This window comes from Urocitellus parryii, chromosome 9 (assembly GCF_045843805.1).
Source record: "Urocitellus parryii isolate mUroPar1 chromosome 9, mUroPar1.hap1, whole genome shotgun sequence".
NCBI classification, from domain to species: domain Eukaryota; kingdom Metazoa; phylum Chordata; class Mammalia; order Rodentia; family Sciuridae; genus Urocitellus; species Urocitellus parryii.
The window spans coordinates 34,081,023-34,098,310 of NC_135539.1; the positions used below are offsets into that span (position 1 = coordinate 34,081,023).

Genomic DNA, 17,288 nt, shown 5'->3' on the forward strand with positions numbered 1-17,288 from the left:
CTCATGCTTGGTATAGCTCTCGGGCCCCCTGGGGGTTCCTCTCTATCCTCTGGGATGGCAGAGCACCTCCCACATGGCATCCCACCTGGGCTCCTCCCCTTTCTCTCTGCTGCCCCTCTGCAGAGTGGTCCTTCCAGACACTGGGACCATCCACCCAAATCCTCCCTTTTCAAGGCCCAGTTGAAACGTCCCAGGCCCTTAGCTGCTCCCTCGGGTGGCCTGTGACGCTTTCCCCCAGCACATCTTCCTGAACCTTCCTGAACATGGTGGGTATGCATTTGCCTAACAAACCATCCGCAGCTGATCATCACCCTGATGTGTGGCGAGGACAAAAGAAGGACCTCCAGTCAGTGTGTCTGGGAGACCCAGGGGCTCCCGGGGGAACCGGCAGCCTCCCCAGCCTGGGCTCTGCCCAGCCAGGGTGTGGAGGAAGGTCAGGAAGTCCCCACCCGGCAGGTCCCCAGCACAGAGGCACTGGGTGGGGGAGGGAAACCCAGGGCGAGGTGGTGGGCAGGGCCCCTGTGCACTTGGGATCATGATGAACATTAATCACTACCTAATGGGCTCTCGCCACCCTGAGACCCCCAAGGTCCCACCCAGGTCGGCCCTGCAGGGTTGATGGCTGCAGTGGGAGAAACAGATGGACCAGGAGAGGCAGAGCGACAGATGAGGCAGGGAGAGAGGGATCCGGGCGTCTCTCACTAACCTTGAAAATCCGACGCTCGCTTCAGGCTGATGGGGGATTTGGCTCTCTGCAGCTGAAAGAGAGGGGAGGGGAAGAAACAAGACAGAGGACACAAATCAAACAGGGCCCTAGACACATGTCATTGGCACTAAGAAAAAAATAAAAACCAGGCAAGACTATCCTGCCTCTCAAAGCATGGTTGGCGTGGTCATCCGAGTCGTGGGTCTCCTGCCCCTGGGCTGGGACACTGAGGGAGCTCCCCTGGACTTTGACCAGGCAGGTGCTGGCCCAGTTCCCCAAGGCCTGCCCCACAGCTCTCAGCGTGGCAGAGGAGCTAGGATGGGGCACAGCTGGGTGCACAGGGCAAGGGGTTTTAGAAAAGGATGAGGCTGCCCACCACCCTTGGCCCCCAGGTGAGAGAGGCAGAGGCAGGTCAGGCCTGATGACATGGTCCCATTTGCTCATGCACTTTCTGGCTCATTCACTCTTCATCGAGTCAGCCATTTGAGGGGGACTGTGCTGGGCACTGAGCAATACAGTTGGGATCAGACTGTGACAGGCACTCAATGCTTATTTGGTAAATAAGCAAATGAACTTGAAACTAATGCTTACTTCACTCTCTTTTCCTTTCTCTTATGGGAGAAATGGGATCCGTGTAAACAAAAACAAAACAAAACAAAAAAATAAAAACCCTAACTTGGCATCATTTCTGTTTCCAGGGATGAAACTCGTCAAGTGAACCTGGATGCCCAAGACCTAAGCAGAGCCAGGCACAGCCTGGGGGGGCCGTACCCCGGGCACCTCCCCCCTTGGGGAGGTCTGACTTGGTGTCTGCCCTGCTGTGGGCCCCTGTGCCCAGGTACCTGGATGCCCTTCAGGTTCATCCTGCGCCGGGGCGGGTGGTAGGGCAGGAAGTACTTGCTGTCTTCAGGTGACTCCTCCGAGGTGGAAGAATCGTCAGCCTCTTGACCGTTAACTCTGGGGCTGGCATCCCCAAAGTTCTGTGAGATGATGGTGGCTGGCAGGTTCCTGGGCAGACTCTGGAGTCAGAGAAGCCAGTGATGGAGACAGGTGTGATAAGCAGCTGGCCGTCAGCAGAATAGGTGACCAATGGCACCATTGTCCCCTCTGGCACCCAAGCTTGACACCCAACGGCTCCTCCTCTTTCCTGACCCGGCGTCTCCCTGGACGCCATGGGCGATATCCTAGCTCCACACTCCTCTGACCTCAGCAGGGCCTGGGCCAGGCCCCCACCTTCTTGTGCAGTGGTGAAGGGGCTGTCTCTGCCCCTTCACCCTGGCCTCCCTTGCCTTCCAACATCTAGCCCCATGCCTCAGCTAAAATCATGCGAGTACTGCACAAGACCCCCCAAGGTCCCAGAACAGCAGCACACCCCTCAGGGCACTCAGGGAACCTTGACTTGCCTGTGCTCTCTTCTGTCCTCTCCTCATATCCCAGTCCACAGACGGCCACCTGCCTGCCAGGCCTCACTTCTGGGGCTCTGCTCATGCTGTCCCAGTGGCCCGGCATGCTGGTCCTGCCCAGCATCATGCATGCCTTGGGCAGGCACTCACCAGGGCTCTCTCTGGGCTTAGCACTAGGTTGGTGATGGGAACAGAGAGGACTTCACTCAAAGGCCACATGAGAGCACATCACAGGATCCTGGTCCCCCTGAGAGGGGCACTCAGCAACACCAGGTAAGCATCCCGGGAGGGGGCCTGAGGCTGTGCCGGGATCCTTCTGCAGGGGGTCTTCCTATAACCTAGAAGGGACTCTCCCTGGGCTCCCATGGCACCCTTGAACTTGGAATTCACAAGTTCTGTGCTGAGAAACCACGTCCCTGTATTTGCCTCCACTGTGGGATTCTGTCTGCTCAGGGGGAGAAGGGATTCCGATCAGTCTCCCCAGGGCTCTGGTGAGTCACAGTGACTCAGCTCTTGCATCTTGGTCCCTTCCGTTTGTAAATGAGGACAGTAAGTGCAGCTTCCCTGAAGGATAGTTCTGTGGGCTGCGAGGGACCTGCACTGCACCTGCCCAGGACTGTGCCCGGCAGGTTCTCACTACAGTGACCATGATCTCATCTGGCCGGGTGCAGCATTCACTCATTCCTGGGTGCTGGGGCCTGCTGGGAAATGCACTCTGCCACTCACCTGCCCATCAGTGGGTTTACTCAGGGGCACCGGCAGCTTTAACAAGAGCAGGGCATTTTAAAACTGAGGACTGTGCAGTTGGCAGGGGGAGCCCAGGGGAAGTTGACTGTGGTCAACTGAGAGGTGCCAAAGCTCCTAATGGTGGAGCTGCCTGTCTGAGCCAGGATTCTACCCTCTACCTTCGAGATGAGGCGAGTGGCTTCTGCTCAACACAACAGAGACACACATGGAAGGTTCAAAGAAGGACATAGGTTATTCTACGTGGGAGGGAACCATGTACTTCTGCCTTCAAATGGACAAAAAGCCCCTTCACAGTGGTGGTTCCCTGGCCAGCTGTCCCTGGTGTCAGGAGGGCAGCTGGCGGCAGGTTGGAGCTGCAGCTCGCCTGGCCCACCTGGTCGAGGCTGCCGTTGTCCTTGGAGAGGCGGCGGAGCTTGCTCTCCAGGTTGACGATGCAGGCTTCCCGCCGCACCATCTCGATCCTCATCTCGTCGTTCTTCTCCTCCAGCTCCCGGATCTGTTTCCGGTACTTGTCTTTCTCGATCAAGCACTGCGAGTACTGAGTCTGCGCTTCGTCTCGGGAATGGAAGGCCTGTGGCGGGAGGCGAGACGGGCCACTTGGGTGCCTCAGCCTGACCCAATCAAAGCGGGCTGGAGCCACACATCATCTCTAGTTCAGGTGTCGGCTGTAATCTCCATCACTTCTTTCCTGGCCCTGACTCTTGGGTGTCGTCTCTGCCCTCTTCATTAGTGCCATCCCAGGGCCGTCTGTCCTGCCTATGCTACGTGCCAGCTCTATGGGGCGGTGCTATGTTAACAATTCTCCTTTTACAGACAAGGATGGAGGCTTCAGTGGGGCAGCTTGCCTGTGGGCACACATCTTATGAACGATGGCTTGCCTCTGGACCTGTCCTCACTAAAGAGTCCAGGCATTTGAGCACCGTGCTATTATGTGGCCCACTGGACCTGGCTCTCCTCCCTACCCCATGCACCCCGGTCACCAAATGCCATGGATCTCAAAGCCTCTTGGGATAGAATTCATGTTTGGAACAGAAGTAGGAAAGACAGAGTCATGAGTAATTCCCCATGTAGTCAGTGACATTACACTGGTCAAAACTCTCTGAAGGACCCCAGTGGCTGGGCCAGGAGCCCTGTAGTGCAGCCTGTGGTCCCCCACTCTCTGGGTGGCACTCATACCTGGTCCCGCTCTCGCTCCACCTCCTCCAGCTGCAGCATGACCGTGTTCATACGGTGCTTGTACATTTCACAGTCTTTCCCCAGGGTCGAGCACCTGAGCTCCAGGTCTTCCTTTTCCTCCAAGTACTATAAGCAACATGGAGAAATCAATACGCATATTGAGCAATCAATAGGTCAGGGCCAACAGCTGTTTCCTGGCTGCACCTCTCTGAGCTGGTGTGCTCAGCCTGTCCTTCTGGGGTCTAGTGATCTGACTGAAAGGCACCAAGCTAGGCCAGTCAATCAACTGTGGACTGCTGAGGACCTACTATGTACCAGGTAATATGGGGGAGGACAGTGTGGACACGGTGCCTGTCTTCCTGTGGCTTCCTTGCTCAGGAAGGGGAAGACAGGTGCTAAGCTAAGCTCATACTTAAAACTCATAAAAGACTCCAAGGGAGCAGAGTAACTTTATACCAGGGGCAGATCCAGTCCCTGGAAAGAAACGTGGGGCTCCAGGTAGCACTCACTGGTGCACCCTGGTAAGGAGGGGACACTGCTGTGGCCTTGGCTCCCACCTTGTCTCGAAGCTCCTCTGCCTGGCGGACCTCCTCCTGCAAGTTGTAGATTTTGTTGACGAGCTCCTGCCGGTCCTCCAGTGCCTCTTTCCGGTCATGCTCCAGGATGTCCAGGATGGCCTTGTCTGAGTCTGGCAGGCTGCGTTTGCCGGCCTGAGTGGACAGGTAGCAGGGGTTTGATGGTGTTGGGGTTAGGGGCGGGGAACAAGGTGGACACGGAAGGCAGGGACGACAGACTCAGCCACAGATGCTGAGAGAACAGAAAGTTCTGTTTCTGCAGGAAAGCAGAGGCAGGCAGAGATTTCTCTTGGGGTCTTTAAGCAGCTTATTACTTAAAGAAGTTTATCACCTGGAAAGAAGCGTAAGACCCACTTCTTCTCAGGAATACACTGAGCCTATTGTTCTCCCAGCTCTTATCAGAGCCAAGCTGACACTGGCTGCTCCTCAGAACACTTCAGAGCTGACAACAAAGGGAGGCCACTCTGCCTTCCAGACACCACCCTGGAAATATCAACTCTGCTCTGATAAACCGGGTTCAGCCTCTGCTCGGAAACAGAGCCCCAAGCCCTGGGTGGTAGTCCTGGGGGATCACCCTGGAGAGAGCAGGGGGGATGCATTTTATTTTCCTTCTCTGCAGATGCACTTTGGAATATGATTCCTCAGTGATGTCCCCCCTCTGTCCAGACAGGATTCTGGGATGACCAAGACAGGAGGTGTATGCACAGAGCGCATGGTTGAGGTTTTTGGAATCTTTAAGAACAGGGAGGTTTTTTGACATGCTCTTCCCTCAGCACCAGGACACTGATTTCCATGTGGCTTTCACAGAGTGCTTCCAGGAAGGAAATGTGTTTGTAAGTATGATCTCCCATAATGGGACATCTCTGATGCGGGGTGGCTTGGTCACTCCCACCTCACAGAGGAGGAGAGTGTGGTGCCTGGGGATGGCACAGGTCATGTGCCGTCAGCAAGCCGAGGCTCTGGACGCACACCCAGGTAGGCACGCCCTCACCTGGATGATGGACTGCAGCTCCTGGATCTTGGTCTTGAGCATCTCATTCTCCCGCTCCAATTCCAGGACCTGCTCCTTCTTGGGCCGATTCTCGATGTCATTCTTCAGTTTCAGCGACTGATTTCTCTCCAGCTTACATTCCTCTTCCATCTTGTTCAATCGGTGCTTGAGTTGATCGATCTGAAACGCCCAAGAGGGTGAGGGGAGAAGGCCATTGGCAAGAAACAGAAGCCCAGATCCCACTGGGCTTCCAGCACCAGCTAGGTTCTGCCCTCTCCTCCTCCTTCCAGCTGGAGGTGGGGAAAGGCTCACAGAAACTTTCTGCAGGAAACCACATCATCATCTCCTTGTTGATGAAGAGTTCCCGATGAGTTAATTTTTTTTTTGTATCTGGAATTTTTTAAAATTGATTTTAAAAAAACAAATGTCAGTGGAATGTATTATAATTCTTATTACAGCACAATTTTTCATGTCTCTGGTTGTATATAAAGTATGTCGACACTAATTCGTGTCTTCATACCTGTACTTTGGATAATGATGCTCATCACATTCCACCATCCTTGCTAATCCCCTGCCCCCTCTCTTTCCCTCCCACCCCTCTGTCCTATCTAGAGTTCGTCTGTTCTTCCCATGCTCCCCCTCCCTACCCCACTATGAGTCAGACTCCTTATATCAGAGAAAACATTCAGCATTTGTTTTTTTGGAATTGGCTAACTTCACTTAGCATTATCTTCTCCAACTCCATCCATTTACCTGCAAATGGTCATGATTTTACTCTCTTTTATTGCTGAGTAAAATTCCATTGTGTATAGATGCCACATTAGAATACTTCTAAAGAGCTATCCGTCCCTTAGAAAATTCTCTCAGAGAAATTTGTAGGATAGAACAGGTTCCAGATTAGGATACCCAAGTAGGTGTCGCCCTAGCATCTGCTACTGTTTTCAGTGGCCTTTTATGATGGGTTTCAAACGGGTCCTTGGAACTCAGGGCTTCCCCTGGAGAACCGCAGGGTGATGGGAGGGAGGCAAAAGATGGCTGAGAAGCCAGAGATCTGGCCACCACCCTGACTTCAGTCCTCAGAGCAGCTCTGCTTTTGGATGATTCTGTCCTCTTGGAATCCACACCAGACTTTATTTGAACACACTGCACTACTTCTAAAAACAACAAAACAAAAATCAGCTTGAAACTCAGGGGAGTCTAAGTCTTTGGGACCTCTGGCCTGAAGGACCTGCCTGGATTTAGTGTCTGGAAGAGTGACCTCCTGGAGAAGCAGCAGCTGCCTCTGAAAAGCATGACTGCAGCTGTGTCAAGCATCACCCTCAAGAGTTTAGCATCAGGAACTGGGCTCAGCAGGTATCTTGAGCCTTTGTGACTAAGCTTCTCTGCTTCCTCAAGCTAACGGACCTCGCACTGCACTCAAGGGCTGCAAGGAAGGGAGACGCCAGAGGAGCAGGTGTCATTTTTCAAATCTAGGCTTGTAGGGAGATCAGCCTCAAGAAATCTGGCAGGTAGCAAGGAAAGGAGTGCTACTGCACAGTGTGGCCTGAGACACGGGAGAAAGGGGCACACAGGGAAGCAGCCTGCGGCAGAGAGACGACCTAGGGACTCAGCTCACTGGGTGTTCTTTCAATGCTACACACACTTTCTCATTATTAATATGTCTTCAAGGAAACATTATACAGCAGGAAGTTCTAAGAGAGAAACTTTCTAAGTTCACTTGCTGCAGGTTAACTTCCCCCTGGCCCTGCGGAAAATGGCACAGAAACCTCTCCTCCTGGTCATGCAACAAAATTCCCCTTCAGTGTCTTTGAAGATCAACTGAAGCATCCTAGGCTGGGGCAGATCCCCAGTCCCACAAAGTACAGGGCTTACTCTGCCAAAAACATAGGGTGCAACACCTCAACAATCCCAGGGCACAGGTTTTATTCTCTTTTTCTTTTTAAATATTTTTTAGTTGTCAATGGATCTTTATCTTACTGATATATATGCGGTGCTGAGAATCGAACCCAGTCAGTGCCTCACACATGCTAGGTAAGCACTCTACCACTGAGCCACAGCCCCAGCCCAGGTTTTATCTTCCTTATCACCACTTACAAATAAAAACTGAAGCCAATAGCCAAGGAAGTGGGGGAGCCAGAAGCCAGAATTTGAACTCAAACCCATAGGACTTCACAGTTCATGCTCTTAACTGCAATGCCCTATTGCTATGGACTCAACTCCCCTGAATTCTTGAGGATTGTTTACTGATCTGTCTGCCTCACTAAATTGTAAGTGACCCAGGCAGAGCTCAGGTTATTTATCCCCATGTCCCCCACAGTGCTTAGCACAGTGCCTTACACATGGCAGGTGCTTAATAAATATTCTGAGGTCTGTTTTCCACCCAGAAGCCGGAGTGATCCTTCTAAGATATAAATCAGCTGTTACTCCTCAGCTCTCAATCCTTCAGTGGCTTCCTATCACAGATGGAATAAATTCCAAATTTCTTACTATGCTCCTATGATCTGGACCCTGGCCACCTCTCCCAGTTTCTTTTTGTTATACCATTTGCTCATCTGGCCGCCCTGCCCTGCTGGCTCCCTGATGTCACCCAAAACAAACAAATAACAACAACAACAACAACAACAACAAAAACAAAAACTGCCAAGCTTCCTCCCTACTCCTACTTGGGACCTTTGCATTTGCATTTCCTCTGACTTTCCAGGTTCCCTCCCTTTCTTAGGTGTCCCCTGCTCAGAGACTTTTCCTGACCACCCTAGATAAAACAGCTCCACCACTCTCTATCCTCATTCTGTCTTCTCCATAGCACTCAAACTATTTATGTATTTGTTTTCTGATTATAATGTACGTTCCATGACAGGAGGACCTTAGTCTTGAGATTTATATTTCTGGAATAGAGCGGATGCACGGCGGCGCTCAATAAATAGAAGAAATGAATGAAGCGAATTCCTTTCTCTTTCTGCATTTAGGAGGCAAACTTCATTAATCACGTCAATCATGTGGCTGGTGGGTCGTTCACTGGTACATGCACGGATTTTCCCACTATGCCAAGAACCAGCTGAACTTTGTGGATACAATCGTGATGGACAAAGAGTCCTAGCCTTGAGAAGTTCATTCCCTAGGAGCAGGGGCTACGCTCATTTCCTTACTAATTTCTCTAAGCATCATAATCTGGGGCCTGGGTCTCATATTTCTCCTCTTGCCACTGAAACCCTAGTTTCCCATTTTTTTCCTTTCTTTCTTTCTTTCTTTCTACCTTGGCGGCGTGGAGCCTGTGTGCACATTTCTGCACATGTGCAGAGCATGCACAGTGAAGGTCAAGGTAGTACTAAGCTCTACTGCGTCTTTATGCGCAAGTCTGAATATGCACACAGAGGCTTTGGTTGGCTGAGCCCGAGGCACCAGTGGGTGCCTGCACGCATGCGCATGGTGGATCTGGGAACCTGGAACCACTGGCCCCTTGGTTCCCTGTCTCCTACCTGGGCATGAAGCTCTGAGGGATTGTGGGTATGTGTGCACGCACATGCGCGTCGGCACGTGCCCGCTGGGGTCCTGAGGCCCCAGCTTCCCCTTGGCTCAGCCTGGGAGGAGCCCTCCGAGCCCCTACCTCGAGTTGGAGGTCCCGGCTTCGCATCACGGCCATGTTTTTCTCTTCGCTGAGCTGGGCGTAGCGCATGGCCAAGGTGTAGTTGTCGTCCTTGACCTTGACCAGCTCCTCGTTGTAGCCGTCCCGCTCTTCCTTCATCTTGTAGTACCGCTCCTGGAAGGTCAGCAGCTCCACCCGGGTCAGCGTCAGCTGCTTCTTCTCGTCCTCCAGCTGCCGCGCCTTGGCCAGCAGCTCGCAGCGCTGGAGGTCCTTGGCCTTCATCTGCTGCTGCAGCTTGATGACCTCGTTCATCAAGAAGTGCGTGAGGCCCTCGTGGCCCTCCTCCACTGCGCACAGGGGCACCCAGTCAGGCCCCAGGACCCGGCAGGGCACGGAAGAGGTTCCCGATGGGGCAGGTGATATTCGCTCACTCATTCACTCACCAACATCTTATTGGCTCTTACTGCCCATTAGGCACCGGGGACTCAGGGTGAGCAAAACGGTCGAATGATCACACACAGGTGTCACTAGAGTCAAGACACAGGCGGCCCTGAGACTTTATAATGACGGACCAGATCCAGGCTGGTGCCTAGAGGGGGTGGAAGGCCCCTGATGGCCAAGCCGAAATGTTCAGTTCAGGAGGGTAAGTTATTCTAGGAAGGTGGAACAACATTGCCAAGGCCACATGGGGAGGAGAGAAGGTCTTGGCATGTTTCAGGAGCTAAAGGAAGACCAAAGTGGCTGAGCCCAGCCGGGCATGGTGGCGCACACCTCTAATCCCAGTGGATGGGGAGGCTGAGGCAGGAGGATTGCGAGTTTAAAGCCAGCCTCAGCAAAAGTGAGGCGCTAACTCACTCAATGAGACCCTGTCTCTAAATAAAATACAAAATAGGGCTGAGGATGTGGCTCGGTTGTTGAGTGACTCTGAGTTCAATCCCCAGTCCATAAAAAAAAAAGTGGAGAGCCCAGAGAGAGAGGAGAAGAGGGCAGGCTAGGGGAGGAGGAGGAGGAAGAGGAGGAAAGAGAAGAAAGGAGAGAGGAGAGGGAGGGAGGGGCAGAAAAATGAGCCAGGGAGTCTCAGCAGGGACTAGAGTGTTAGTTAGGGTCCTTGTGGGTCCCATTAAAGACCTGAGTCTTTACCGAGAAACAATGGAAAACCACTGAAGGATTTTAGGCAGGGGAGGGTAGCATGAGACTGGAGAGAGCATTGGAGCAGACCAAGAATGGATGAAGGGGGTTGATGGGGTTGGAGTGTCTGAGACAGGGAGAAGACTGATTTAAAAAATGTTTAGGCAGCGGGGCTGAGGTTGTAGCTCAGAGGTAGAGCATTAGCCTAGCACGTGCAAGGCGCTGGGTTTGATCCCCAGCACCACATACAAAAATAAAATAAAATAAAGGTATTGTGTCCAGCTACAACTAAAAAAAAAAATTTTTTTTTAAATGCTTAGGAAGGAAGATGAAGAAGATGAGATGCCCAAGGACCCTGGGACATTGGAAAGGGAGCAGAGAAGACAAGGAAAAGATCCCAAGGGCAGAGTGGACTTCTGACCTGCTCCCATACCATGCATGGGGAGGCTCCGCCAATGCTCACTTCTCTTGGCCCCTGCTTCAGTCTGTCCCTGTCATCTACCTTTCATTCCCAGGCAGACTGTGTGATGGATAGCCCCAAATCCCATATATCACAGACTTGCAGCTTTAAAACTGCCCTGCTGTGGGACACACACACACACACACACACACACACACACACACACCCTTTCTTAGAGTCCGGGTATCCCCGATGGCCAAGTTGCTTACCCACGATGGTGGAGAACCTCCGGGTGGGCTCCTTCCCCGTCACCAGCTTGTACAGTTCTGGGTAGTAAAACTCCAGGCTCTCCAAGAAGACCACATAGCCTCTTTGCCCTTTGGTGTGTAGAATGTCCAACAGTCGGCCTAGAGGAAAGTCCAGATCATCCCATGAGAAGAAGAATACATGTGTGACTGGACACAAGTCTCCATGGCCAGTCTTATCCTGGACTTATATTCCTCAATAAGCTCTAAGAAGACCCTCACCAGGTTCGGTCACTCCTGGGTTGTATCATGGAATCCATATAATGTCTACAAAGGGCCAGGCCCTCAGCAGGGATACAGTGAGTGCCCCCTTTTCTTTCTCTAAAAATTGCTAGAACTGGGATGAAGGGAATTGCAGCCACATGAAACCCGCAGAACTCCCCAATGGACCAGCACTAAAATGAACCATATGGGTACCAGCTTTTCTGATTGAAGGAGGGTAGAAGTACAGGGAATCATGCAGGCTTCTCTGGGATTCAGAGCAGGAAAACAACTTGGTGGGTGGGAAGCTTTTGGAGAAGTCATAGGAAAGAGGCACTGCTCCCTGTTCTTCTTTGGGATTATCACACACAGTCTGGAAACATCTTTATCTTGATGTAATCTGCTAGCAACTTCCAGTTTCCATCTAATTTCTGTGGTTTGGATGTTGTTTGTCCCCAGAGGGTCATGTGCTGGGAGCTTAGTCCTTGGTGTGGAGATACTAGGTGGTGGAGACCTTTAAGAAATAGGGCCCAGAGGTCAGTCCTTAGGTCATTTGGGGGTGTGCTCCTGGAAAGGATTGTGAGATCTCAGTCTTTCTCTGATTTCCTGCTGGGCATTGTGATCTCTTCCTTATTTACTCCTGCTGTTATAGAATGTAGCCAAGAGGGTCCTCCCCAGAGCCGAGTTGATGCTAGTGCTCTGCCCTTAGATTTCTAAAACTGTGAGCTAAATAAACCTCTTTTCTTTATAAAGTTGTCTTGTGTCAGTTATTTTGTTGTAGTGATGGAAAAAAAAAGGCTTAAGACCGTAGTCATTCCACTTATTGTTTATACTTCCTGTCCCATCCTTAAGTGTTTTATTTTCAGATATTTCTTCCATTTAGGCCCTAAAACTCCATCTTTTCCCTAGGACAGATATGATAAATACATTTCATCTTGTGTGAATCCTGATGGTTTGAGGAAGCTGCCTGGAGCACTGTGTTGAGAAGGATTCCAAAGTTATATCCAAGCTCGGTGGGAAAGCACGCTGTGATTAATTAAGGATGTCTGCTGTGAATGCAGAGGAGAGTCACAGCATATGAGCCACTTATCAGCCATGCTGTGGGACAGGGATTTCCAAGCTTCTTCAACTGTGATCCACAGAAAGAAATACATTTTACACCATGACTTGGCAGTGCCCATACACAAGGATGAGTATAGAAGCATATGTGTACATATAAACAATAAAACAAGTTCCAGAAACACACCACCTTTACGGAGTATGGTCAATTCCCGTGCCCCTTCCCCCTCCGCCCACCCCCTGCCAGGCACTTTAGAAAAGGCTGAGGATCCCTTTCCAGAATAATAGTTTTAAACAAATTAAATACCTTGGGTTACAAAGGAAACCAATTGTAATAAAATCCAGGTATCAAATATTAAACACATTTGTGATTTAGTAATAGATGTATTTCTTTGTTAATGCATTAAATAACAAGATCTCTTGGCAGGTCTAATAACTACTGTAATTTCAACAGAGAAGAGTGCAAATGGTATTTTAAAACATCTGCAAAGCTGTAATGTGACATAGAGATACCTGTAATTTTTACTCTTGACAGAGTCAGAGGTTACCTATGGCTGCTGCGGTCACCTGCTGTCATGCGTAATTGAAGGCAAGGCTAAATTTCAGTTGAAGTTTATAAAATCAAGATGTAATTCCACCCTTCCCCAAGTTCATAGATCCTTGGAGTTCTATACACAGACAGCTTTGGGAGGGGACAGGAGTGGGCAGCGGCCTCTGGATGTCAGGATTTTTGAACCCCACTTTGGCCCAGCTAAGTGGAGGGTAAGTCCTGGGGCAGCCTGGCGGGATGGCCCGGCCTCCTCCCTACAAGCCTCCTCCTGCCTTACCTGCCCGGTTGATCTTGGACGGCAGCATGGGCGCGTTAAGCACTTCATCTTCGTCTTGCTCATCGATGACCTTGCACTGGCGCAGGTAGGGGGTGAGCTTGGCCGGGTTGATGTAGCGACTCAGCATGTGCCGGTTGCACTCCACGTTCTCCCACAGGGCGTCCTCCTCGTCCTTGAGGGTCTCCATGTCGTCATCCATCCCCCGCCAGCCTCCTCCCTGACATAAACCCCAGCGAGGTCAATCAAAGAGCCTCCCAGGACCGCTCTCCACGTGCTTCTGCAGTGGTCTCTGGAATATATTAAGTTAAAAAAAAAACAACAGTCAAGTATATATGGCATGTTACCTTTTATCTGAGAACAGATATGAATATTAATATATTAATTAAATTATTAATATAATATTAATTATTAATTAAGTATATTAATGTTAATTCCTTATATACTAAACACAAACAATGGAAGGATGAGCCATAAAAATTTTAAAAGGTTGTTTATAGGGAGAGTGAAAATGCTGCCTTTGGAGTTACACCTTTTCCAAGCTTTTATCTTACTAAGAATATATTTTTCTCAAAAAGACATAATACTATTTATTTTTTAAAAAATTTCACATAAATGATAGGATAGTGGTATAGTGTATGCTTTCTTTCTCCTCTTGCCTTCTCCCCACCCCCACCCCATGTTGCCTTGAGATTTATCTAGGTGGATACATACTGATCCATTCACTTTTAAAAAACAGTTTTAATGAGATATAATTCACATACCATACACAATTGCTAATTTAAAGCACACATTTTTTTTTTTTAATGCACTCATGGGTTGTGCAGTAATCACCGCAGCCTAATATTTTAGCATGTTTTTTTTTTTCCTCTGTAAAAGAAACCACAGATCTATTAGCAGTGGCTTCTGATTTCTTCCTACCCTCTCTCTCACTGGCAACCACTAATCAATTTACTTTTTCTTTATGGACATTTTATACACACACACACACACACACACACACACACTCATATCATATGTGGTCTTTGTGACCAGTGTCTTTTAGCATAATATTTTCAAGTTTTATCCACTTTCTTTCACATTTTTAAAAAACAGCTTCATTGTGATATAATTCACATGGCTTACAATTCACCTTTTAAATGGTTCACAGAATTGTGTGAATGTCACCACAAGTAATTTAAAAACATTTTCATCATTTCAAGGAGAAACCTCATACCTTTATCAGCCATTCTTCATTTCCCTCCAGTACCCTAGTCCCCGGCAACCACTAATCCAATTTCCGTCTCCATGGATTTGTCTTTCCTTGATGTTCCATACCCAAGAAATCACACAATTAGTAGAGTTGTCTTTTTTTTTTTTTCCCCCCCCCCCCCCCCCCGGTGTGACTGGCTTCTCTCAATTTGCATAATGTTCTCAAGGTTGGTTCATTTTGTAGCGTGAGTCTGTGTTTCGTTTTTTAAAAAAATTGCCAGATGATTTTTCCTTCTGTGGATATGGCACATTTTTGTTTATCCTTTCATTGGTTGGTGGCCATTTGGGTACTTTTTGTCTCTTATGAACAATACTGCCGTTATGGTTCGGATGTGAGGTGTCTCCCAAAAGCTCACATGTGAGACAATTCAAGAAGGTTCAGAGGACCCAATCTGTGATTAATCCCCTGGTTAACTGAGTGGTAACTGAAGTGGTGGGGTGCGGCTGGAGGAGGTGGGAATTGGGCATGACTTAGGGGTATATATTTGTATCTGGCAAGTGGAGACCCCTCTTTCTACTTTCTGATCTTCATGTGAGCTGCTTCCCTCTGCCATACTCTGCTGCCATGCTGTTCTGCCTCACCTTGAGCCCGGAGGAATGGAGCCTGCTGTCCTTGCACTGAGAGCTCTGAAACCCCCAAATAAACTTTTCCTCCTCGACAGGTGTGCTGGTCGGGTCTTATAGTCACAGCAGTGAAAAAGTTGACTAAACAACTGCTATGAACGTTCATGTCCAAGTTTTCATGTGGGTATGTTTTTATTTCCCCTGAATAGGCAGATGGGAGTGCAATTCCTAATCCATCTGGTGACTCTATGTTTACACTGAGGAACTGCTACACTGCTTTCCAAAGCTGCACCATTTTACACGCACACCAGTAATGCCTGAGGGTTCCAGTTTCTCCTGCTTCTTATTAGCACTGGTTATGGTCTGTCTTTTCCATTGACACCAACCTATTGGATGTGAATCGGTATCTCACTGTGGTTTTGATTTGCATTTCCTAATGACCTATGATATGCATCTTTTCATGTGCATATTGGCCGTTTGCAAAGAGAAGTATCTATTCAAATCCTTGGCCCATTTCAAAACTGTTCACTTCTGTTTTCATCATTGAGTTGTAGGAATTCTTTATATATTCTGGATGCAAGTCCTGTATCAGATATAGGACTTGCAGATATTTCTCCTGTTTGTTACTTGCCTTTTCACTTTCTTGAAGACAATTTTTGTAATGCAGAAGTTTGAAATTTTGTGTAGTTCAATTTTTTTCTTTTTGCGTGTTTTGGCATGCATCAAAAAAATCATTGTCTGACTCAAAGTGGCGAAAAGTGATGAAGACATATTCCTATTTTTCCTTAGAATTTTATATTTTATAGCTCTTATATCCAGGCCTGTGATCCATTTTGAGTTAGTGTGTGTGCATATGTGAAGTAGGTGTCCAAGTTCATGTGGACACCGAGTCATTCCAGCACTATTCTTTCCCCAGTTAATGATCTTGGCACTTTGTTTAAAAGTCAATGGACCATAAATGTAAAGTTTGTTTCTGGACTCTCAATTCTATTCTACCGATTTCTATGTATATCTTTATGCTAGTAACACGTTGTCTTGATTACTGCAGATTTGTAGTATGTTTTGAAATTGGAAAATACACATGCACCAACCTTCTTCTTCTTTTTCAAGTTGTTTTGGCTGTTAGGTGCCCCTTTACAGTTCCATGTAAGTTTTAGGATGACTGTCAATTTCTGCAAGACAAGGCAGCTGGTATTTTGATAGTGAATTCATTGCATATGTATGTAGATTGGTTTGGGGTGTACTGCTATCTAACAATATTAAGTCTTCTGTCCATGAACATGGGATATCTTTCCATGCATTTAAATCTTCTTTATTTTTTTTTTCAGCAACATTTTATAGTTTTCAGTGTGTGCTATAGTTTGGATGTTCAGTGTTGCCCAAAAGTCTTTATATAAAGGCTTGGTCCCCTGGGTAGCATTACTGGAAGGTGCTGTAGGCCTTTAGGAGGTTCTTAGGTCCCTGGGGACATGTCCCCAAAAGGGATTATGGGACCCCGTCCATCCTCTGTTTCCCTCTCTGCTTCCTGACTCAAGAAATTGCTACTCATTGTGACATGCACTTCCAACAAGATGTGTTGTCCTCATGGGAGGCCCAAACCAATGGGGCCACCAATCTTGGATTTGAACTTTCAGAACTCATGACATAATGAACCTTCTCTCTCTTTACTTCATACATAGCCTGTGTCTTGTTTTTTTGGCCCAGCAGATATCCTGGAGAGTGTTTTATGTATGTGCTTGAAAATATGAGTTGTTTTGCTGCTGTTAGATGGAATGTGTTATAGATATCCACTAGGTCTAATTTGTTTATAGTGTTGTTCAACTCTCCTGTTTCTTTTTTTTTTTTCCTGCCTAGTCATTCAACCCTTTATTGAAAGTAGGGTAATAAACTGTCCAACTATTATGGCTGAATTGTGTATTTCTCTCTCCAATTCTCTCAGTCTTTGCCTCATGTGTTTGGGGCACCGTTAATCGCATATAAGCTTATAACTGTTATATCTCCCCGGTGTATTGACCATTTTATCATTATGAAATGTTCTTCTCTATCTCTAGTAATATTTTTGTTTTAAAGTCTATTTCGTCTGATATTGGTAGAGCCATTTTAGTTCTTATGGTTGTTGCTAGAATGATATATATCTTTCTATCTTTTTACTTTCTATCTTTTTACATCTTTGAGTCCAGTGTGTCTACTATAGACAATATTTAGATGACCTTTTTAAAAACGACTTTTTAAATCCTACTTGACTATCTCTGACTTTTGATTGGTTCATTCTCCTTTTTTTTATTGTTATACATTATTCCATTATAAGAAAACACTATTTATCCATTCCCCTATTGTTGGATATTTAATTTCCCCCAGTTTTTCACCTGAACGTT

The 17,288-nt window shown here is 48.2% G+C and overlaps 1 protein-coding gene across 1 annotated transcript in view; it reads right to left on the minus strand.

Annotated features, from left to right (window-relative positions):
* Positions 1-13,300, minus strand: part of Card11 (caspase recruitment domain family member 11) — a 31,050-nt gene extending 17,750 nt beyond the window's left edge. The window contains exons 1-9 of the mRNA XM_026415236.2: positions 13,102-13,300; positions 10,979-11,116; positions 9,203-9,528; positions 5,599-5,778; positions 4,590-4,742; positions 4,033-4,158; positions 3,230-3,427; positions 1,549-1,725; positions 707-758 (exon numbers count right to left, since the gene is read on the minus strand). Of these exons, the coding sequence (XP_026271021.1) occupies positions 707-758; positions 1,549-1,725; positions 3,230-3,427; positions 4,033-4,158; positions 4,590-4,742; positions 5,599-5,778; positions 9,203-9,528; positions 10,979-11,116; positions 13,102-13,300 (1,549 nt within the window). The remainder of the gene's footprint in view (positions 1-706; positions 759-1,548; positions 1,726-3,229; positions 3,428-4,032; positions 4,159-4,589; positions 4,743-5,598; positions 5,779-9,202; positions 9,529-10,978; positions 11,117-13,101) is intronic.
* Positions 13,301-17,288: the final 3,988 nt, after the last annotated feature.